Source organism: Malurus melanocephalus, unplaced genomic scaffold, assembly GCF_030028575.1.
Source record: "Malurus melanocephalus ecotype Western Australia unplaced genomic scaffold, MMel_1.1 scaffold_385, whole genome shotgun sequence".
NCBI classification, from domain to species: Eukaryota; Metazoa; Chordata; class Aves; order Passeriformes; family Maluridae; genus Malurus; species Malurus melanocephalus.
Genome location: NW_026623617.1, coordinates 217,020 through 240,553, shown reverse-complemented (window position 1 = coordinate 240,553; position 23,534 = coordinate 217,020). Strand labels below are relative to the sequence as shown.

Below are 23,534 nucleotides of genomic sequence, written 5' to 3'. Positions count from 1 at the left end.
TAGCAGTAGCTTGTAGCTTTTAAATATATTTGGTCTCTTAAAAAAAAAAATGGTGCCAAAGTTGGTTTACTCAGATTTCTCACTTCTCCTGTAAAAAGATGTCTTACTTTTGTTTCAAGACACCAAAATCAATGAGTAATTTTCATTTTACTGTAGAAAAAGGAGGTGCACACAGATTAAGAATAGTGAAACTTAGAATATATGCCAGATATAGCTTCTCTGAAGGAAAATCTCAAGAAGCAATGCAGCTCTGCAAAAGTCAGCTTTTTATGCATGATAAAACCATCCTGTTCCTGAGCACGCAGAGAGGTGTGGTGTGTGAAACTTCCTTTACTAGAAAAGGTGCACCTGAAATAGCAAAATGCTTTTGAGTTTCCTGTGTCTGCCCTATAATAGGTTTTGTTTGGAACAAATCTGAAGACAGATTGTACAAAATCAGTGCAAAGCTATCATGGTGACTTTTTGAAATTTTTCATCTTTCAGTGGTATGATAGAAAAAAAACGTGGTATCAGTGATTATGGTCTTGTTTTAAGAGCATTAACCTGGCATTCATCTTTTGAGTAACTGATATTTTGAATAACTGATTTATTTACCATTCAGTTTTAATGTAGATGACTGGATCAGTGGTGTGGATCACAGGAGGCTGCAAAGGGCAGCTGTGTTGGGTGTCCTCTCCAGGCATTCCTGGTGGGAGTCAGGAGGAGAATTCCCAGCCTTCTTCCACCCAGGGCAAGGGAAGACACCAGGTACCTCCTGGGCAAGGAGACACATCAGGCAATAGTGGAAAGAGTTTTATTGCCTTTCTGGAACTACTGCAGTGCAGGGCTGTCTGACATGGACCCTAAATATTCCTGATCCTGGTGATTCGCTGCTCTTTAGATCCCCTTTCTTCCMTCTTTTCCCATCTCCTTTTTGTCCCCCTTTACCAGTCTCATTTCCTCTCAAACAAACCAGCCAACCACCTCCCATTACTTCTTTTTTCCCAATGACTCCAGTTTTGCTACGCCCCTACTCAAATTTTATATTTCTGATACCATTTCAGGTAGGTAATGTCAGATTTGTATAAAATCACCTTGTGGGCTGGCATCCCTTTCAAGCTCATGTTTCCCTAAAGGTCTCCAATACAGTCTTTCAGTTGATTGTAAGAATGCCCAGACCTCACAGAATTTCCCCATAACCATCTGTGAAATCCCACCATGCCTATGGCACATTTAATTAGTTTTTGTCACTTTCTCATGTCATCACTGTGAGGGTGACCAGGTGTCTGCATGGGTCACCCAGGGAGGTTGTGGAGTCTCCATCCCTGGAGATATTCCAAAGCCATCTGGACAYRGTCCTGGGCAAATGGCTCAAGGTGGCCCTGCTGGAACAGGGGGGTTGGAGCAGAGGATGTCTGGAGCTCCTTTTCAGGCTGAGCTGGTCTGTGATTGTTGAACCTGTCAACATCAGAACTGTCTTATCCCCTTCTCACAGAGGGTGTCCAAGTGCTGCCAATTGCGTGGGCTCTGTTATTCTTYTGTCACCTTCCATCAGACACCTTGTGGCACTGGCATTGCCAGACTGGGTACTTGTAAAAGTGCTCACCAGGTTTTCCWTTTTCTAAAAGCAACACAAAGTAACTACTGAATATTATTTTAATGAATAAATACAAGTCATGACTTAGACATCTGTAATGCTCCCCATATACATTTCATGGATAAAACGCAGTCACCGTAAAATATTAATTATTAGTAAYAGTAATCAGATTATACAAATGCCTAGAGTTCCTGAGTTTCTTTTGCTTTTTGTAGTTCAATGTTTACTGGCCAAATCACATTCATCATTTTAAATTCTGAAATATGCTTAAATAGGCTGGGCAATATTTAGATCCCTGAACCTTTCTTGCTAGTGCAAATGACATGATGCCAGATTWAAAGAGCACATAGATTTTTCCTAAGAGTTGTTTACAAGTAAATATATTTATATATAACCTCTCCAATTCTCTGTTTCTTCAAACCTTCATTATTCAAATCTGTGCAAAAAAAGGTACAAGAGAATATTGGATTGAAACTATCTAAGCTTGAGAACATAGGCTGCAGCATTTTACACCCTCATGTGTGAGTGATTCCTTGGTTTAGAAAGCAATCAGAAGGCAGATTCAAAGGAAAATCTTTTATCACTTAAAGAAGGGTACATACATGTAAAAAAAAAAAAATTTCAGAAAACCTTCTCATCCTTAAGTGGTTTGATGGAAAGTGTAAATACTATTTGACATGACTCCCTTCAGACAAGAAATTAGGAARCATCTCTGACATCCATGGTTACTGATTTGTTCTCTTATTTTAATTGCTTAAAAAGCTGCTATTAATATAAATATTATACATAAATATGTGGCTGACTTCAGAAGTTGAAGTTAAAATATTTTCCTGTATACATGAAAGGTCACACCTTTGCAAGCCAACCTTTACAAGTTAGGCACAATGTTATCACATTTTACTTTTTGCTTAAGCCCCCCCTTTGTTTTCTCTTTTATCTGCTTTATCATGAGCAGTGGAGTTACATGTTTGGCTATGCCTGAACTCCCATCTCAGGAATGAACAGGAACTCAGTGAAATTAATCCCATTCCTAATTTTGTGATTGTTTTATGACACTGCAGGCCATTGCCAGCAAGAGAATTGAATGCTGCTTGTAAAGTCAGTGATTTTAGTTCTTTCTCCTATAAGGTAAGTATGGAGTCACTATAACCAGGTACTTCTTTGATACCAGGTGTTAGGTATTTTCTTGGGGTTATTGATGGCTTTCTGACCCATTCTCAATGACAATGGATAATTCCATCTTGAGAAGAAAAAGGCTCATTTTTTCAACCTAGGCAGGCTCTGTAAAGAAGGTTTTCAGCCTTGTGGAGAATGCCAAAATAAGACTTAATTTAAGTTCTTGAGCTGTAGTTAGTCCTTCCCTTTGCAGTCACCTCTGTACAAAGCTGGGCACTTCCCCTGCACCATTTGGATTTTGACTTAGAGTCCATCTCAGTTTATCCTGTTTTTGAGGCAGTTCTAATTTCAGGTACTCTGGGGACATTCCCAACATATGCCATGGCTGAGATAGCACCCTTGAGAAGATTTCTGGTTGACATTTAGAAGAGAAAATGCAGAAGCACTGCTGGGGTTGGGTCACCAGCTGGACTGGCTGTATTTCTCAGCTGTCAAAGGACTTCAGGACCACAGGATGCTCTGGTTTCTCTTCCAACTAGTCAGTTTGTGTTTTTTTYCTGTTTGTCTTGTATTTAGTCCTCAAAGTAGGCAGGTGGGAAGTGAAGGGCGCTCTTACGCTTGCTGCCTGTGTAAATGAGAGAYTGGGATTTCTTCCTTCTGGTGCTTGCAAAAGAAGAATTGTCGTCCTCTGTTAGGGAGAGGTAGGAAGTGATGCTTTCCCTCAGGCCATAGCTGAGGCAAGACTCATCCATTGCTGCCAGGGTGCTTTTGGTATCTTCAGTCACCTCCAGCCTTTAAAAGAACAAAATTTTGTTACYATTTCAGCTACTTGGACTGAGCCTCTTGAGATAATAATAACAGTTTTTAGACCTAGTAATGTTATTTTTGTTATATAAAAACATTCCTGCCTCATAGATCACCCAGCATTTCTGTCAGCATTTCTCAAAAATCTAATACAAYAGTAGTATCTAAATATTTTCTGGCACTTGAAAAGGAAGTGTCATCTATATTCTCTTTTTAACCTGTAGGAAAAATTACCTCAATACTGCACAAAATTTTCTTGCCTTCGTAAGCACATGAATTTTTGTGAAGGAAGAGTAGTGGAGGGAAATTTACACTTCAAAAGTAAAAGGTGCTTTTGTTTCTGAGGGTGGTTGTTTCCCCAGCTTCTGAAACCTGACCTACTTTCTCTTGTGGCAGTTGTGACATTAGAAATCTCGTGAACTGGGCTGTGTCTTGAGAAAGGAAAGATTTTTTTCTGGGATAATGTGTTCATTGCACCCTCCCTGGGTGTGTGGGCAAAGGGGAGCCACTTCTGCCTGCCAGGGATCCGTGGGGATGGATCAGCAGCCCTGGAGCTCATTGGCTTTGTGACCTGGCCCTTACTCCTTCCCCCCTGGTGAAAGGGCTCAGGAGTCCCAAAGAATATGTGGATAGCTGGATAGGAGAAATGATTAAATGCTTTGATATACTTTCTTTCAAAGTTAACTGGATGCCCAGCTCAATCTAGTTTTTCATGGGTTAGCTTGGTGTTGGCAGATTGCCCAAACTTTAAATCTGCTTTCAGGAGAAGGAAATAAGTAGCTGTGTCTTCTGTGTTGCAAGTACAAGTATATTTGAGACTGGAAACAGCCCTGTTGTTTCTGGCARCCTGTGCTGTGTGTGGTACCTGTGAATGTTTCTCCAGCTGAAATTTTTATTCCGCATCACCACAGGAGGAACTGGATTTGTCACGGTGTTGTTGTTGGTGCACTGGGTAAGACAAGGTGTTGTGAGGACACAGCAGAGGCCATCAGCAACTTCTGAATAGGGAAATGAAGACACAGTTAATCTTTGCTTACTGTTTTCTTTCCCTGGTACATGCTCAAATAAACAATTTTGGATCRGTAATAGCAGTCAATAAATTGTGTGTTCTCAGCAAGGACACAGTAACAAAGGCTTAATTTTTTCCTTTCCTCATACCTTTGCCTTTTAATTTTTCATTGGGTCTATTTCATGCAGTACAAGTGAGGAACTGAGACACAGAAAGACAAAGTGACTTRCTCAAGGACTAGAAGGAAGTTTGTGACAAAGCAGAAACTTAAACCAGGTTTTCAGAGCTCTCAGTGAGTTCTGCTTTTGCCCTCCATTGTCTCAGCCATGCAATCAGGGTGTAAAAAAGATCAGATTGGATTGTGTGTGCACCTATTCTTCTGTGGAAGGTGGCTGTGGATTGAGTTGAGGTTCACATGTTGCTTTCATCAATGTTTCTGCTCTCTATGCTGTTCTTGCTCCCCTGGAACATCACAGATATTCTTCTGCCCAAGTAGAGAACATCATGGCTGRATGCTGGTGTTCTACAGCTCTGAGCCTTAATTCAGGTGAAATTCTCTATCTTCTCATGGTGGAGGAAGGAGGAGAGCTAAATCTTACAGTGTCTCCTCTTACATCTATAACTCAAGTATAGATGTTAATTGTTTCAAGTTCTGGATTTTGTCTCACCCCAGATTTTAGGCTTCAATTGCTTGCATCTTTTTAATTGGTGAAAGGTGTCAAGTAGCTCACATGTAAATATATATATATATATATATATATATACACACATATATATATATATATTCTCCTGTCCAAATTCTTACTCCTCTCTTAAAATTTCAAGAACAATTATATAAATTTGCTTGTTTTGAATGTGAATGTGAGTTTTCTCCTCAGTTTATGAGTGCAGTTTTTGGCCAGCTCACTTTTTCTTTTACCTCTGAAATAGTCAGGTATGGTAACTTCATGCTTTTAAAATTACAGAGTACCCATTGCTAGTTAAAACACAGAACATATTGTTCTCTTGTAACTTTTAGGCAATTAGTTTTTTTGCAATTTCCTTCCTCATTTTAGAATGTTCTCATTATGATGCATGGCAACTGCAGCMACTTAATTGTGTCATTTGTCAAGTTATTTGTCTGGCACGGTGAAATTGCCATAAATCTGGAAAACTGTCCTTGAAAAAGGTGTCATCCACTGGATTGATATTAGTAACAGTGGCAGCTGAATCTGCAACTGAGCTAATAGCATGAGTTCCTTTTATAAGTTCTGCTGATAAATTCCAGCCACGCTCTTCTTCTAAAGTGGTGGGGAAGAAGCTTAGAACATTTCCGAATTTTTTTTTTGCTGCATATAAGGTTGTGTGCTTAGTGACTCCTAAGAGAAATGAGCTCAGAGAACCTGGTATTCCATGCCCTGAAGCTGTCAGCCCTTCCATGTGTCAGATAAATAAATGGCAGACGTGTCCTTGGYGAGCAGAGTGAGCCAGGGGTTAAACTCTGCCTCTGGAACCCGGAACTGTGGTACATGGCATCTGTRCAGATGAGCATTTTTGCATGCTCACACTTTGACTTTAGGTGTGCTCTGAGAGGGGCTGGACATCCCTGACCTGTGCTGACCTACAAACATTTGGAAGTTTGGAAGTAGCATTTGGWAGTTTTCTAGGGAAAGGCTAGACATTAATGTTTGGCCCAAATACTGTTATTGACATGGCCCTGCAATGTCTTGTACCAATCCAGGCAGAGCCTATCTGGCTTTTTTTAGCTGAGTTCTTGTGTTGATTTCAGTTGTGCTGTTAAGGCCAGCCTATTTTATTTAGGAAATAATAAAGTAAAATATATAAACCTAAACTTTTTCCATTGCTTGTTCTGTGGCACCAATTGCAAGTCTTGGACATAGGCAAAACTTCTTGTTCTGAACCTTTAATAGATAGTTTTWCAGTTGCCAGTGGAAAATATGTTTGTTCTGTACTTGTTTTTACCTGAGTAGTGGTTGACAAGGTCTTCAAGGCACTGGAAGGTTTGCCGTGGAGAGATGTAATACCAATTATTGGGGAGGCGGAAGATCCGGTAATGTTTCACCTGCCTGTGCCTCACTGACAGGGAATATAAACCTGGAGAGAGAAGAACAAATGACACCATAGTAGGGCTGCAGTCCTGATTTGGTATCTCAGCAGAACAGGGTATCTGTAAGATGCAGTGCCATTACCCAAAATTTTAGAAAGAGCTGAAAAAATCTGAGTGGCCATCCTAATTCATACTGATATAGTATACTTTATATATAAACATAAGTATAATAAATGGTACAACATGGCTTGAGATTTTGGTTGAATTTAAATTTCTGGTATGCTTTTCCTTTATTTTTGCTGATATGGGATCTTTTGAAATGGAGTAAAGGAAATAGGCTTTTACAGGAATTGTTTGCCTTGCATGAATAGGGAGGTCAGGCTCAGACTGGTATTCTGGTTCAGTCAGCTTCGAGTAATGCAGTAACTGAGGTCTGAAAATGCAGTCATGGCAGGAGATGGCCATTTCAATCTTTCTGTTTCTTTATTTAGAAATGTTTTGCACCATTTATTGGCAAAGACTAAATGCTAATTCTAAATTTCTTTGAATTCAATATAGATGTTAAGAAAATAATTGGCCTGTGGTATGCAAGAGGTCAGAACAGATAATCCATTATTCCCTTTTATCTGTAGAATTGTGATATTAGGATGTGTTCCGATGCTTAGAAAAGGAAGAAAGAACCTTGCACATGGGAGATTTGTTCAGCCTGGAGATGAGGAGACTGAGGGGAGACTTCACAGCTGTGTTCAGATTCCTCATGAGGGGAAATGGAGGGGGAGGCACTRATCTCGTGTCTCTGGTGACCAGTGACAGGACCCAAGGGAATGAAGCCCTGAAGCTGTGTCAGGGGAGGTTTAGGTTGGATATCAGGAAAAGATTCTTCCCCCAGAGGGTGTTTGGGCACTGGAAAAGGCTCCCTGGCGAAGTGGTAACAGCACCAAACCTGAGAGAGTTCAAGGAGTGTTTTGACAATCTCTCAGGCACACGGTGTGACTCTTGGGATATCCTGTGCAGGATCAGGAACTGGACTTAACGATCCTGATGGATCCCTTGCAACTCAGGATATTCTGTGATTCTGTTTCTATGTTCGCATTGAAGAAAATAAAAGTATAAAGCTGGTACATTATAATTCCCATGTAGCAAAAGAAGGAAAATAAAATTAAAGGCCTGCTGTTTTTAAAAGTAAATAGAAGATTCCCCCACTGTTTATATAGGAAACACACTTATCAGACCCCCACTACTAAGTGTGCATTTTACAGCTTCATAAATCAATTTTTTTGTGGACCAAGGCAAAACTGGGACTTTTCCTTCATTGAAAATTGCCACTGCCTCACAAGATTTGCATGCAACCAAAGCAAATGATGGTGTTTAAACAACTGTGTCTTGTTTGTGCTGATGCCCGTGGAACTTTCCATGGCCATCAATCATCCTSTTTCCAGTAGGTGACTGGTGAAGGCTGGCACACTGCACTGGGTGCCTTCACCTTCCCATTATTTACTTTTTCTGGTTTGGGACTGATCCATATGAAGCAGGACAGGGAGTTTATTGAAGAGCTGTAAAACTGTTAATGCCTGAGGTCAAGAGAGAGAAAATCTGTATTGTCTCACCTTTCCTAGTTTCACTCTCTCTGATCATGAAGGAGCCRACCTTGGTGTTGGGTAGCTGTAGAAGTTCCTCTGCTTTTTCTCTTCCCAGCCCTTCAAATAACCAGCTGCAAAGCAGGAAAAAACAAATTCTGAAATTTGGACACCAGTGAAACAGAGAGCAGCATGTGGCTGTGAAAGTGCTGCCTTAGCCAGGAAAAGGGACTGCAGAAATAACGCTGTGGTTTTCTATAGTTATTCTCTCAGCTATGCTCAGGCATATTCCCCCAGTTTATGGAGAAAATTTTGCTGGTTTTGAATTTCATTAACCTTTGTGAGGTTAAGAGAAGAGTAATACTTGGACTTAATAAGGAAAACAAAATTGTTTGAGCTGCCTTGATCTGAATTACTGGGGACAGATCCATGTTGTGTATTAATGACATCTGTGGCATTAGTTAAATCTCTCTTTTTCATTTAAACCATTTTTGTTAACCCCAAATTGTATCATAAATAAACCCCAAATAAGTTACAATTATTTTGCTTCTACTAGGGAACAGTCCAACCATTTCAATTAATGGGTTTTGTGGATAAGGGAAAATGGAATTAGTCCTACAAATTTTCACCCTAGCTTGGTGCACTGCTGTGTTTTGCCACAGCCAGTGCCTGACCATGCAGCTGGGCTTGCTCAGCTGGTCTAGAGTTACTGGCATTTTATTTTAAAGTTGTTCTCATGTGTTTGATCCAGTCTACTGTCATTGAAGCTTCAGACAGAAGCTTCCATTACCCCACATCTGTGCCCAGTCTTTGGGAAAGCATCTCTGTTTCAGGAGGATGTAAAAGCACGTTAAAATTTAAGCACTTGCATAGTTCACAGTGACATTCACAGTTCATATCCTTAAAACTAAACAGGTATTAAAACATTTGCCAGAAAACTTTTAAGTGTGTGCTTTAATGTTTGGTTTTTTTTGGTTTTTTTTTCTTTTTCCTGAGTGGTGTCTAGGGCAACAAGAAATGTCTGAAATTTCCTTAGTTCTTCCAGTGAGAAAGTTTACATTCTTGGATGACTTATTAGTGTGTCTGTTTGTTCTTTTTGGCCTGTTCATGAGCAAACCTAGCTTAAATTTTACTCTATGTGAGTATTAAAAATTCATTCTAAAGAGGCTCTCTTTATCAGTGTCTTAAAGTTAGAGATCAGTCCATACAACAGAAGCATAATAAATATCTTATATGCCGTTTGAGGTGGTTTTGGCTCTTTCCAGCTTTTAAAAGAAGGATTTTCCTTTTCATTTAGTCTAAATTTATATGTGGATTTGATGTTCTCAGTTTTCWAAAGAGCTATTTTAGACTGTCAATAAATAAATTTTCTGTCTGTCCAGTCACTATTGGCATTGTTTGGATTAAGACTCTGAGTAATCAGAGGAGGTATAAAAATATATATAAATGTAGTGTTGAAAGGCTATGGGAAATCATTTACTTACCCATGATAAACCTTTGCTACATATTTTCCTGGAATGTAATTTTCTCGACCTGTTGTAAGGGAATGGACTCTCCACCAGCCTCCTTCACTGTGTGAAAGCAAGWGAAGGCATATTTTAGATGTTTATTTTCAGAGCTTCTCGTCATTTTGGAAATTAGTGAAGACATAGAGATTAGCACCTTTCTGGGTGTGCTTCTGAAACTATGTATTCAGAAKGGGACCCAGATTGGTTTAATTTAGAGTAATCCCATTTCTAAACCYACTTGAGAATTACATTTGGACACAGAAATAAGCCACATTTGTTCCATTTATATTACGTAAGTAATAAAATATTTTTYTGTAGTTGAAAGARGAAGGGTAAATACTCAGTGGTTAAAGCATGCTGTGCTCTGCCTTCCCACAGCTAGACTTGTGCTGGTGTCCAGGATATTCGGTTTACAGMTGAGTGTGTTGTGTCTGGACAGCCCTGTAACATCAGGGCAGAGGTTCCTGGGGAATGGAGCCTGCCTGCTTGGGAACTTTCAGGCTTTCAGTCCAACAGAACCCCGTTCACCGTTTGCTCTTTTCCTTCTCTTCCATGAATGGCAGACCAGAGTCCAATAAAAAAGACCTCATAGCTGGAGCTACAGACATAAGTATTTCCCCCAGTATATCTTAGGTTATTGCTGTGATTCTGAATGCTGGCTTTGGCTCTTGAATCCCTTCAGACAGACAGGGTACCAAGAATTTTCACAGGGACACTGCAGAGCTTTAGTCACAGTGCAAAGATGCTGATGATTGATGGGTTCTCTCCAGCTTCACTTTATGAGCTTGAATCCAAGTAATAATGTCCTGTGTTTGAATGCTGCTTTTGTGGATGTTCAGATAAATACTCCTAAAATAATGCCCAGAGTGCAGACTAGAGGCTCAGTGTGTGTCAAAACAGCTGAGCTGAAGTCATTTAGGTTACATGTCATGAGTTATAGCTGCTGGGACCATGGTCCAGAATGTCTGTGCTGAGGGAAAAATGGAAGTATCTACTGCCCAGAGCTGGAAATTTCAGGGCCCCACAAGTTTTGGGTTTGGTTTTCCAGCTGGAATCAAATTATCAATAAGTATTTTAGGTTATGTTGGTCTTATTTTTCTTCCCCCCAGAATTCTCCTGGACAGAAACAAGAATTGCAATTAAAAAAAAAATTGAGAGACTCATCATCTCTCTCAGTCCAAATTTTAATATTATTAACCCTGAAAAATTCCTATGATGAATAAAAATCCCAAAGCACGTCTCCTGGGGCAGGAATTACAGAAATTATGTAGATTAGGGGGAATCTTGGAGGACATTTGGTGTGACTACTGCCAGCTAAATGCAGTTGAAATGAAAGGTGCCTGACCAGTGTGGAGAGCGAGACACTGGGCCAGTGATGCTTCTCTAATCCTGCCAACCCAGAGCAGTCACAAATATCTGAGGAGTTGCATTTCTGTATCCATTTCCATTCCATACATCCTGTTCCTGGCAGCACTGGTGGTTCTGATTGCCTGCAGCCTTCACTGCACATCATGACTTTGGTAGAAGCTGCTGTTGGAAAAGAAGAAGGTGCTGCCTGCTCATGCTGATTTCGCTCTGGTGACTCCTCATCACTTGTGCTCTGATTATTCTGTGCTGCTCTTCTTTTTTTACTGTGTTTTGTTTCTTTGAATGATTTGGGAAAARGAATTACAGCTTATGAGCAGGAAGAGGCTGCAGGCAAACAATTCCTGCTGACATCAGAACGTACCCCAGCGGGGCAGAACAGGTCCTGCATTCGGGCACTGTGGTTTGCATTGAGCGTTGGATTGTCTTGTCTTCTGTGAACAAGCTCATGATTCAAAACAGGAAGAGGAACATTCCCATCAAGGCATGCTTTGGCTCTTACTTATCCATCAGGAGAAGCCCTTGATCACTGCACAAAAAATGTCAGAAACTTCTGGTGCAAAAGCCTGTTCTTTTAGAAGCTGTTCCTGCAGGAGGTTATGCTTTGAAGCACATGTATGCACATGATATGCCATACATGTAATTCCCATYGATATGGGTGTAGGCAGCCATGGGAGGGGTGAGGTCCTGCAGCTGATGGAAGCTGAGAGTGAGGCTGTGAGATGGAATTTCCAAGRTGGAGCAGTTGTTGTATGACATCCTCTATGTTCTGCAAACAGCAGCAAGGTTTATGCTGCCAGAAGCTACCAAAGAATTCCCCTGGTTTAGGGGAACTCTCCATCAGCAAAAAATTTATCTGGTAGTATTGTCTGAGCCTTGGGACCTCTAGGTTCAGGGAGGCAGGAAAGCACTGTCAGCAGGACATAAATGCAGTCATTGTGTGACTGACAAATGCCACTGCAGGTCATGATGGCCTGGAGAAGAGTCTGAGAATTCATCAGTCATCCATAATGCTTCTCTTGAACACTTCTCTCCTCCAGCCATTTCACTATCTGCTTGAGAATTTTGAAAATGAGTTTAGTCCTTAGAGGATTTCTCTGCTATTAATGTGTCAGTCTCCTGTTGAATCCATCTGCTCCACCAGCTGCARAAATGAAATCTTTCGTTTCATTTTGAGCAGTGCCAAACAGTGGCTGTGRGGCTGAGTAACTTCCAGGAGGTCACTGTGTGCTGATACAAGTTGTACATAGAGGAATATCAGGGCTGCTGGATTCCATTTTTCAGGAGGTGTGCTCATTCTTGTGTCTGGCAATATTTGTACTATGCTCAAGATCAGTCTGAACTAGTGCTCTTAAGTCTGCTGCCTTCTGGGGTTCTTACATTTTTTGAGTGGAACTGTCTGGGACATCTCTGACTTCTTTTTTTCCCCTCTAAGAGAATGCAGAGTCAATTAAAAAAAAGAAAAAATGAGGGGGAAAAGAGCCCCTTTTATTTTATTTTTGTTTGATTTGCCTTAAATCAGGATGAAATTCTAAAACTTAATCATAATGGAGTTGTTAAATTAAAAAGGGTGAGAGAGAAAATGACAGACACACTTGACATAAAGAAATTCAGAATGATTTCCCTTTTTTATTCAAACTATTTTGGCTCTTACTCTGTTTTCCAATAACATTTGGGGAATACTTCCTCATAATTATTTTTCAAAGCAGAATTCTCTTCTGAGTCTTATTTCAGAACAGAGTCTGAGTCCAGCTTGAGAAACCTAAGAGAAGTCTAAGGATGAAAGAACAGTCTGTAATCCCAAATACTTAAACTACATGGAAATTTACCCTTTGGCTAAGCATCCTTCTTTGAAAATTCTGAACTCAGTTCATTTTGCTGAACTGCATCCAGTTTGGGCCAGGTGCATAAAACAGAGCTTTGCTTRAATTGTAATGAAACCTGATTTAAATTGATCAACTTACTCTGATAGCACACGTAGTTTTTCCCCTACATGAAATATWGGTTGGCTTATATCTGCTGAAGGATAGTCATAGAGAACAGCAAGGAAGTCACTCTCCTGACCTGTTAAAGAAGAAAGAAAATGTCACTTAAAACAAAGGTAGGGTTCTGAAAGAGAACTGTACATTTCATTAAGTATGATAGATTTTATGTAAGAGGTCAAATGGGAAAAAAAAAATCTCTGAAATGTCACTTAATTAACAAAAGAAGCTAAAGATGAACCTATAGATTGATAAGAAGAATGTGAAGATATTAAAAATAAAAAAGTCACGTGGTTAATTGTAAGTAACTAATTTAGACCACTTTTTTCAGTAATTACCATACTTGGAGGACATGTTCAATTTGAAAGTAAAAAAATTAGTAAGTATTTATAGTATTAGGAAGTAACGCAGTTTGATTAATAGCACTGTTTCTAATTGCCTCCAGCTAGAGTTTTGTAGCATTATATTTGAGAAAAGGAAGAGAYATGTTGAATTGTTCCATCATTTAACACCACTGATCCTTTTCAAAGATATGAAATCAGTTTAGATCAAGGTCAGTGAGAGTGTGGCCATTATTGCCYATTTCCACCACCTTTCAAAGGAGCTTGATGAACAACCACAGCACTTTGTTCTCACCCTTGTGGAAATTGTACCAGAGGTAACCCAAGACACCCTGAGCCTCAATGAAAGAAAACAGGCACATGGGTGTTTAGGATGAAACCATTGCACAATGGCAATTTGAGAGCTGAGGTCAGCAAGGAGATGAGAAGATTTTTCACATCAGCTGGGATCACTCTGGGTCTGGCACCCTGTGTAGGACTCATGTTGAGTCTTCTGGTTTTCTGAAGGAGCATTTATCAAAAAACTGAGATTATCGAACATAAAATGCTCCTCATCTTGCTGGAATCTGTGGTGCTCTGTAAATGSTGGCAGCTGGGTGACTCAGAAATGTGTCATGTTCGGTGTCTTGAGCTCTTTGGCAGAAGTCCTGGCAGTAGGGATTGTGCCCTACAGTGCCAGAGTTTCTCCTGGAAGCAATTCCTTCCCTCTGCATGTCTCAGTACCCTCCACCAGCTCACAGGGAGACAAAGCTTCCTGCTGCCTCCACCAGGATCAGCACCCAGTGCTTTGGGACACCATCGAGCAGAATGTTTGCAGAGGTGGCTTCATATCCATACTTCCCACTCTGTGCAGCCCAACATGTGCAAAAATGGGTGTGAATTCAGGGTAGGAGAGAAAGAAATTAGACATATTTTTTTCTCATTTAATTTAGGTTCATTTTCGATTTCTCTTTAAGGAAGACAGCTTTTTGAGGAAACCTAGGTGCAACATCCTGAATGAATGCTGGAACCAGCTCTATTTTCAGTCTGTGTTTCAGGACCTCAGAAACAACTCACAGCAACAGTGATAGAAGGCTGAAGGAAACATGCAGAAAATAACAGATTGCCCTGAGAAGTTGTGGATGCCCCATCCCTGGAAGTGTTCAAGGCCAGGTTGGGTGGGGCCTGAGCAACWTGATCTAGTGGATGGCATCCCTGTCTGATGCTGTGAGACTGGAATTAGATGATCCTTAAGATCTCTTCCAACCCAAACCATTCTATGAGAATTTTGTCAGTGTGTTTAGTATTAGTAGTGCCATGTTTCTCTTAGTTATCAGTGTCACKGGATTATACAGGACTAGTCCAGTGCAGCCAACCACTGTGATCACGCTAAGATAACTTGTGTGATTGTATGATTATACACTTAGTTCATCCCTACTGAAGAAATTCTCTGCTAAGCCTTTGATGGCTTCATTCCACCCAGAAAATCTAGTGACACTTTCCTGTCTACAAAAGTACTCAGCACCTGAGGCTAATGACACCTGAGCCTTTTTTGACAAAACAAAATCTTTACCCAGGACTGCAAGAAATACCAGCCAGAAGGTGCATTTTAAGAAGTGCACGATGAGGATAAACTGTCATCACCTAATTTCTCATTGCAGATTGTAAAAATTGTTCTAGGTGGCATATAACTTTTTTAGCTTAAGGACATGCCTTTARCAATGCTTTTTTAACAATTTATGCTGTTTATTTATAAATACTCTGCTTCCATAGTGAAGGAGGAAAAAAAAGTGCTTTTCTGCTCTCCTTGCATACTGGTCATTTGCATTTCGTTATGCACTATGGGGTACATGACTTTTTCTCTACTCTAGCAAGACCTTTGTTACTTTGCTTACACATTCATATTTATAGTTATTTTTGTTTCAGTTTTACATGCCAATTTTTAGYTCTGAAGAGGAAGGGATTTATCATAGTGTTGTCTTCCACATCCATGCAAATGTGTTCCTCCTAAACTACATGCTGTTATATAAAAGTGTAAAGAAAGGAGTGAACCCCCTCCTTCTTCCCTTCATTTTGGTTGGTGTTAAAGTCAAACCTCACTGGGTTTTTTTGGTGATGCAAAATACTCCACCACACTCTACAACATTTCACAGAACATATACTCGTTCCTTACAAACACAAAAGCCTGGAAACAGGAACTAAACAACTTACACTTTCTTCACACCTAAATTTCACAGTGATCTAATAGATTTGATMTGCTGAGCTCCCTGCACTTTCAAGATGTGAAAGAAAAAAGGTTTGCCCGAGTTTATCTAACACAAGCTCTCCTCCACAGTGCAAGTGTAGGTTACTTCTCAAATGGAGCAACTCAAAAGTTAGAGTGGAAAGATCGAAGCACAATCATTTCCACTGAACCAGGTGTTAATTCTGTGTGGTTTTTWAGGAATAGGAAATGAATGTGAAGTACATGCTAATTTTAGATGTCTTCACCCCTGCATGTCTTGCAAAGTGTGAGATGAGATATTGTGTGTGTCAAATTATTTATTGGCAATGGGCTATCAAGCATTATTAGAGAGTAGAGAGCATAGGCAGAGCACCCAGATCCAGCTCATCAGCCTTCATCACTGCCAATGAAGCCTGCAGGCTCCAGTTATCTGCTTTCTTCCCCCTTTTTGTTGGACACTCTTTCATTCCTTCTCTTCTGTTTCAGTCCTTCGTTTTATTCCATCTCACTGAAATGAGCCAGTGTCAAACCTACTTTTCCTAATAACTATTTCAACTACTGAAAGTCTGTGGATTGGATCTTCCACCTCAGTTAAAACAAGTCTATTCCTGGCTTGGTGGAAATCTTCTGTGTTTTGTGATATGCTTTAGAGTTTGATCTGCTCAGGAAGGTGAACAAACAATTCACTGGATTAACCCCAACATATGCTTTAGTACCAGGCTAATTTTCAGAAATCTTTTTTCATTGTATTTGGATGCTTGTATTCCMAACTTTCATTAACAACATCTAAGCCATTATTAAAAATGCTGCTCTGATCCAGACTAAGAGAGGCTGATAAATCCTAGAATCATAGAATAGTTTGAGTTGAAAAGGACATTTACAGGTTTTCTAGTCCAGCCCTTTGCAACAGGGACATCTTCAGCTAGATCAGGTTGCTTGGAGCCCCATCCAACCTGATCTTGAAAGTTCCTAGAGATGGGGCATCTWTCACCAATCTGGGCAACCTGGTCTACGAATGGATGTTGCACCATCCTCACTGTAAAAAATTTCTTCCTTATATCTAGTCTAAATCCACCCTATTATTTAAAACTATTATCTTTGTTGTAGCACAACAAGCCCTGCTAAAAAGTCCATCCCCAGCTTCCTTTTAAGCCCCCTTTAAGTATTTGGAACTGCAGTAAAGTTTTCCTGGAGCCTTCTCTTCTCCAGGCTGAATAACCTCAGCTCTCCCAAMCWCMTAGGAGAGGTGTTYCATCATTCTGACAATTTYTGTGGCAAAACCCCTGCCTCTGGATGTTTAWGCATATATATCTGGTGCAATTTCAGTTGTGGGAGTGTCTGAGATATCCTTATGCCCTTGGCAGGTGCCACTGCAGSTACAGGAGACTGTTCTCTCCCCAGGTGGTAGCAGGTCAGGCAGGATTAGCAAGGCATCTTTCTGGATGTGCTAGGTGTGTAGGGGAGTGCAAGYAGATTGASTCCTGAATTCCTAAATGTGTATTTTCCCCTTGTAATCCTGTGCTACCAATGTTTGCAGAGTTATCTTTTAGGGGATATGTCCTATTTCCACCATGGGAAGGGATGCTGTTTTCAGCCCTGCTAAATCCTCACTTTTAGCATATACGAAAGCTCTCAGCTCATCAGCAGGGTCCTGCTCTGAGTGAATGAATGTCTCTGTTTTGGTGTTTATTTGTGGTATTTATGTCAGCAATTGTTGGGAATAGCAGCAAAAAAAAAAAAAAATTAGTAACAAGCTGAGTATTATTTGGTCTCTGCTATATTAGGACCTAGGTATTACAAGGCTGCCCATCTCAGATAGTTTCTGACCACGCTGAAATCAGGGCTGAGTTTCCTTGCAGCAACAACAAAACCAGACTGATTCCCTCTCCTTACATTAATGTGCAGTTCAAGCAGAAAATCTTTTATGGAAAAACCCAAAAAATTTTGATTAATGCCTCCTTCCCTTAAAAAAAAAAAAAAAAACCCTACTAAAAAACCCCACCCCAAACCCAAAGGAAAAAAACCTTGCTTTCTCTTCTTCACCTTTGGGGAGTGATTTATTGCAGCTCTCGTGCCAGCTGCCTGTGTCAGTGCACCATGAGGGCTGTGCTGACTCTCCACCCACTCACTCTCAGTTTGTAGCAGCTGATCACCAAATCCCTCTTCCTTTCCCCCTCCAGTGCATGACCTCTACCAGCCTACAGAGGTGGCAGGGAGGGATTTGCAACCTGTTTTATTCGTGTGTGGATGCAGAGGGCAGATGTGTTATATCCTCCTCTGGCAGCTTGCTCTGTGAAACTTGTATTCCTCTAGAGCCTTTATGGACAACCTGGTGACAAGTTGGCTGTATGCCACTTTTAGTGCAATTATCTGACCATGGATGGACATGAGGTTCAGTGCAAGCATAGCATCATTAAAATTTTTAACTTTGAATGAAGGAAACCCGAGGTTCAAGGATAAATTTGTATAAATAYCACATGCAACTATGTCAAAGCACAGCATTTCTGRTTTCTGRAGTAGYGTTTCAGTGCTTTCTGATGAAGGAMCATCTTTCAAGGTGCACCAGCAAATAATACACTTAACATTTGGGGTTTTTAATTAAAGCATTTCTTGGAAAATGAGCTGGAACATAGCTAAAAATAAGCCCTGTCTGGTGGATGCCCTCCTTCTCCCACAGCAGCCACGCACTTGCCTGCTCTTGTCAGGCGGGTGAAGAAAGACACATGGCTGAGTCTATCATGTACTGTGAACGTATTTTTCTCTCGAAAGGAATGAAATGAGTGCTCACCCGTTTGGYTCGGCATGGTTGTTTCCTCAGATGCTCTTGGAGTTTTCACAGTATTTCCCATTGTGCGCGCTAATTCCGTCAAAGTTCTTCGGAACTGAATCAAAGCAGACATTGAAATTGAACATCACAGTAACACCTGCTGTGCCAACAGATGAGAAATGACCTAGTTTGGGCGTCTCCGACTTCGTACAGTTTTGCTTTTGAGAACTCTCGTGTCAAATTCATGCGRGAGTTTTACATACCCGCTAAACTCTCACCACTTTGGTGCTTTTATCRGGGGAATAGCAGAAAACCACAGCTRGGGAAGTGCTCAGAAGAACATGATGTAGTAAAAGTTTCCATTACCAGTACCTCAGCACAATAGGAAGTAACTGCAGAGCTGTGCCCATATGGGCATTTCATATACAAAGTGTTTTTTTCAGCATTTGGGGTTCTGAGGCTGCAGCGGATCTAATTAGGTTGATGTCTCTGTTTTTCAGCACTGTGTTTATATTATATTTGTTTTCTACTGAACACAACCTAGCTTGGTAGGTTGGGGTTTTTTCTGATACAGTTTTGCCTTCAACAAATGTGGGCAATTTGAATTTTTATTTTTTTTTTAATAACACCTTGTCTAAAAAATGTTTGATCTCAAAACAGTCCTGCATAAAGCCAGCAGCCCAAATTCTTCAGATACTTGTCTTAAAAAGTTTTGGTGGTTGTACAGGAAACAGTATCAGACAATTGTGGAACTAAATACTGTGAGAGTAACAGTCCCTTCTCATAGCTTTGCTGTAGCCATCCAAATTCTCCTTGACAGAGGACAGAGAGAAAAGCCTTTTGAATGTGGAAGGTGTCTCATATTATGGTATATTTTCAAAGGCAGAAGACAATAAGCTATATCTATTTAAAAACTATACATTAAATCTAAATAACACCATCAGCTAATGAGAAATTATTTTCTAAAAATAAATTTCTCTCCATTGCCATGTGAAAATGGTAGCAGAAGCTCTAGCAGCATTGTTTGAGTATTTTGCATCTTATGGCCTTTTCTAGCTTAAATATTTGAAAGGTGAATTTGCTCTTTACTCACACAGGCTAGAGYCTCATGGGATCAGCTGGAGAAGTGTCCAGCCTGAGAAGTAGAACTGCTGACATCAGCAAGCCTTTATTGCTAATTGTCTTTTGGAGTAAGATTGGCAGAATTTCACTATGTTGATTAATACCATAAAATTTTAATGTCTTACAGCCAGTTTAGGAAGACATCCCACAGCATAAAATGCCATTCCAAGAAGGAAAATTTGTCCCTTATCAAATGCAATGAGCTCAGTGCTAGAACAGATGGTARCACACAGTTTGATTCTACCTCATCTGCTTTCCAAGCTTCTTAATGCTTGCTCCCAAAGGCTCTTTGCTAGAATTCTCTTTTTCACCAGCCAAATGGCACATTACCCCTTCGCTGTCTGCCCTCAGAACTGGCTTGTGGCACATCTGGAGGGTGCAGCTGTGCCASTTTCTTTCTGACAAGCATCTGAAACCTGCTTTCACAAGAACAAAAAGGTGTTTCATAGCCTGATAGAAGAAGTCTAGAAGCTGAATAAAACAGCACCTTTAAATTTAAATAAACTGCTTGGGTATGTCTGAAATAAAGGTCTATTGATAGAAAACAAACAAAAAAAATATTTCTTCACATAAATGCATCTAAATTTCTAAAAGTGAAACCTAGAATTTAAGCAGTGTCTGCTTGCAGCATCATAATTTCCTGATCTAACTACGAATATATTTCTGTAAGGCCCAATTTTAATTTATTGAATATTTTTCTCAGTTGTATCCCATCAAGAACAAGAGGTAAACCCATAGGAGTAGTACAGGCAGTACTTTGGCTACAGATATTATAGATGTACCTGGCTCATCTTCAAATTAGCCAGAAAAGTTCCCTGGATACAGCAATAGAGAGCTCAACAGGGCTGCAAAAGTCAGCCAGGACAGTGAGATAAATACCTGCACTGATAACTTCTGCTGAGCTCTGTGCTCCAGCAGATCCATTTTGCAGTAATTCAAAAGTGAAGCTCAAATCTTGCTCTTAGATGCAGTTTAGAATCTAAGCTGCAGTTACCAAAAACATTGTGCAATTCCAGACAGAAGGCAAGAATGACAGCATAAACATCTTATGTCCATCTACAATTTTGACACATTAAATTGATATTTAGATGAGAATTGCTTGCATTTTGTGTCCCTAAAGTATGAAAAAAAAAAAWAAATAAAGTGTCCTACGTCTAAGTAACTCTTTATGCTGAATCTTGTTATTTGAGGGCCCGGAGAACAAGTCATCCTACAAGTGTCAGCTTTGTGGCCAAGTGCTTTCAAGGGCATTTTTGCTACTCCTAATTTCAGGTGTGCCTGAGACACTTTGGAAAGTGATACGTAGTGTTCACGCGCAGTGGAAAGACTTCTCAAAATTTTACTTTAGGCTTTCAATCTTCCTAAAAGCACAGCATATTCCACCAAGGCACCTTTGTTTTTCTAGATGGCGTTTAAGGATCTAAACTCTGAATGTTTTAAAAATACCTGGAGTGTTTCTGCAGGGTTGCTTAAATGTAGTTTGCAATTACACCACTCTCTAGTCCAGAGGGATTAAATACTGGACAGCAGGCAGGTCCCTATATGGTATTTTTGCAGGGTACATCTGAAACTGGTTCACTTTGCCATATCAAGAATCGTTCTTGAAGGACGCCCAAAGTCATCAGGACAGAGCRTGCAGCTCCGTGCTGCTGCTGCTTTAGATGTGGAGGGATCTGGCTTGTGGAAAATGCAAACCTTATAGAGAACTTTCAGTAACAGTGAAGGGCAATGAGGTCTTTGGGCTTTGCTGTCACTAACGTGGCAGTTTGCTGTGTCTCCTTGCATTTTCCGTGCTCTTTTACTGTCACTACCATTGGTGGCATAAAGYTGTGAAAGGGACAGAGAGTTCAAGATGTTCTCCAGACTCATGGCAGAAGTGTTCAGTAAAAGTAAAAAAAAATAAAAAAGGAAAGCTGTGACCCTCACTGTTAATTCACTTAACCAAAGTGAATGAAAGGAAAATGAGACATCAGACTAGGTTTTACAATTAAGGCCACTTGTCATTATGCACATGGACAGAGTAAATGTTCCTATAGTCCAGTTGAAGGTGGTGGAGTGAACGTTCTGAGGTATGACTAAACCTGCAGATGTCTGAAAATGGGATGAAAATGGAAGGAATTGGATGTTTTATTTGAAATAGGGCAGTCAAAAGATTGTTTCTGATTACTTGCTGGCAATGGCACGTCACGGTTTGTAGAGTAAGAGTGTACAAATTGGAGTTGAATTTCTAAAACAATGATGCACTTTACTCTTGAGTGATGGAACTTAAGGAAAGTCATTCACTGAGAGTGATTTAGGAAGAATTAAAGATAAATGACAGACCCTAAACTAACTGTCTTATCTACCCTGATCCCTGCATGGAGTGCAGCTGCTGTTCAGCTCAGCCAGGTGGGCTGCTGGGAACCAAAATCTACCTGCAGCTCTCCTGCTCATCAGCCACCTTCTCATTCTTGCATGAAAATTTGGTTTTGACTATTAAGATCATATTTGCAATGTTCCAAGCATTGGTTCTTCCTCCCCTCCCCTTTCCACTTGTGCTCATGATGGCCAAGGAAAGGCATCCACTGCAGCCATGGCTGTTTTTGCACACAGCTATTAGGGCTCAGGGATCTTCACTGCCAAAAGAAAGATGAGGAAACATCGACAGTCCCAGTCCTGCTTTGTGTCCTATTTATCAGAATTTATATGAATTCTTCACCTGCCAAGACTGGAATCCCACTGACCTATATCAAGTGACCCCAAAACCTGCRGTACAATTTTCCCCTTCCGTTCCTGTGTGCAGCGCATGTAGTAATAACTTCCTCCTGAAGAATTTGTTCTCTGAGAAAACGTGCTTCTCCAATAGTTTGATAGCTCAGAACAAAAAGTTTTCACTTCGTAACAACTTTTTCAAAGTTATATTTAAAATTATTGAGCATTAGTAAATATAAAGAAATTAAATGAATAAAAGAAATAAAAAGGCAAGGTAAGCACTTGAGTAAAGCCCCTCTGCAAGGAATACTGTAGACTAGTACAATTAAGACATTCATCAATCCTATGATGCTATAGCCTATTTTATTTTTGTTTCCTGGTATTCACATTTATACTGCCAAGATCTTACGGTTTAATTCTCAATAAGGTTCACAGGTAATATCTGAATCCCATTTAGCTTGAAAAATTAAAGCAGCAGCAACCTGTCATTTTTCATGTAGGGAAAGAAAAAGCAAAAGAACTTAGATTCCAGAAGCTGTAAATTTTTTTTTTTTGTGAATTTCCCTTAATTTATCATTAATCATTATGAACGTCCTTTCAGCTTTGACACACTTATACCTTTGCACTTAGAAAGAATAACATAATACTCTCATCAGAGTAATTCACAGACACATGCAAACATGAAACAACACAGAAATACCACACCATGAACACTTCTAACACTTTGAATAAAAAGCCCGCTAATCTGTGGGCTCATATTTTGGTTACAGTGAAATGCAGTTTGCCTCAGCATAAGGTCCTAAGCATCTGTCTTTCTGTGAGCTTTCAGTAGAAATACTCCTTGTCCCTTCTATCTTTAGTACCACTCCTTATGAAACGAATCAAGGCAGGCTCTTCTATTTCTACCTTTGATGGTACTTGAAATCCACAGTCTGAATACAGTCATTGTTAATGAAACAGAACACCCTTGTTTATAAATTAAATTGAAACATTTGGCCTCATACACAGACAATCTAAAATATATCACAACAATGATTACCTTTAAATGCTTGGCATGGCATTCCAGGTTGCAGTATTTCTGAAAAAAGCCGTAGTCATAGTAGAGCTCTCGTGCTGCCAGCAAGGTTTAGCTGATCAAGTCGAGGAGCAGCCGGTCGAATGAGTGTGTTGTGAAGTTCACGCTGTCATGTAGAGCAGCATTTGCCAAACAGGCCACATACTTCCTCTCTGAGAAATAAGGAAGGCTCAAAGTGTTTGCAACAGATGAGGTTCCTGTTGCAAGTCACTACTGAAGGCATTTTTTATCTATGGGCTGAGAAAAACAGGGAGGTTTTCAATGTATTGAATCAGGGCTGGTTTTAGCAGATATGAAAAATGAGGAAAATAACCCGGTTTACATTACTTGCACAGAAAGGGTTTGTTTTTT

The 23,534-nt window shown here is 40.1% G+C and overlaps 2 protein-coding genes across 2 annotated transcripts in view; one reads left to right on the top strand and one right to left on the bottom strand.

Moving 5' to 3' along the window:
* The window catches only part of TG (thyroglobulin), a 143,308-nt gene that overhangs the window by 80,710 nt on the left and 39,064 nt on the right, over positions 1-23,534 (top strand). The gene's annotated exons all lie outside the window — the stretch shown is intronic.
* On the bottom strand, positions 1,344-23,358 carry SLA (Src like adaptor). Its single transcript, XM_057379068.1, has 8 exons — positions 23,148-23,358; positions 18,317-18,410; positions 12,967-13,066; positions 9,614-9,700; positions 8,160-8,263; positions 6,468-6,599; positions 4,362-4,494; positions 1,344-3,484 (listed from the first exon to the last, which is right to left on the bottom strand). Exons 2-8 carry the CDS (start codon positions 18,375-18,377, stop codon positions 3,265-3,267), a joined length of 837 nt encoding a protein of 278 aa, XP_057235051.1. The 5' UTR covers positions 18,378-18,410; positions 23,148-23,358; the 3' UTR covers positions 1,344-3,264.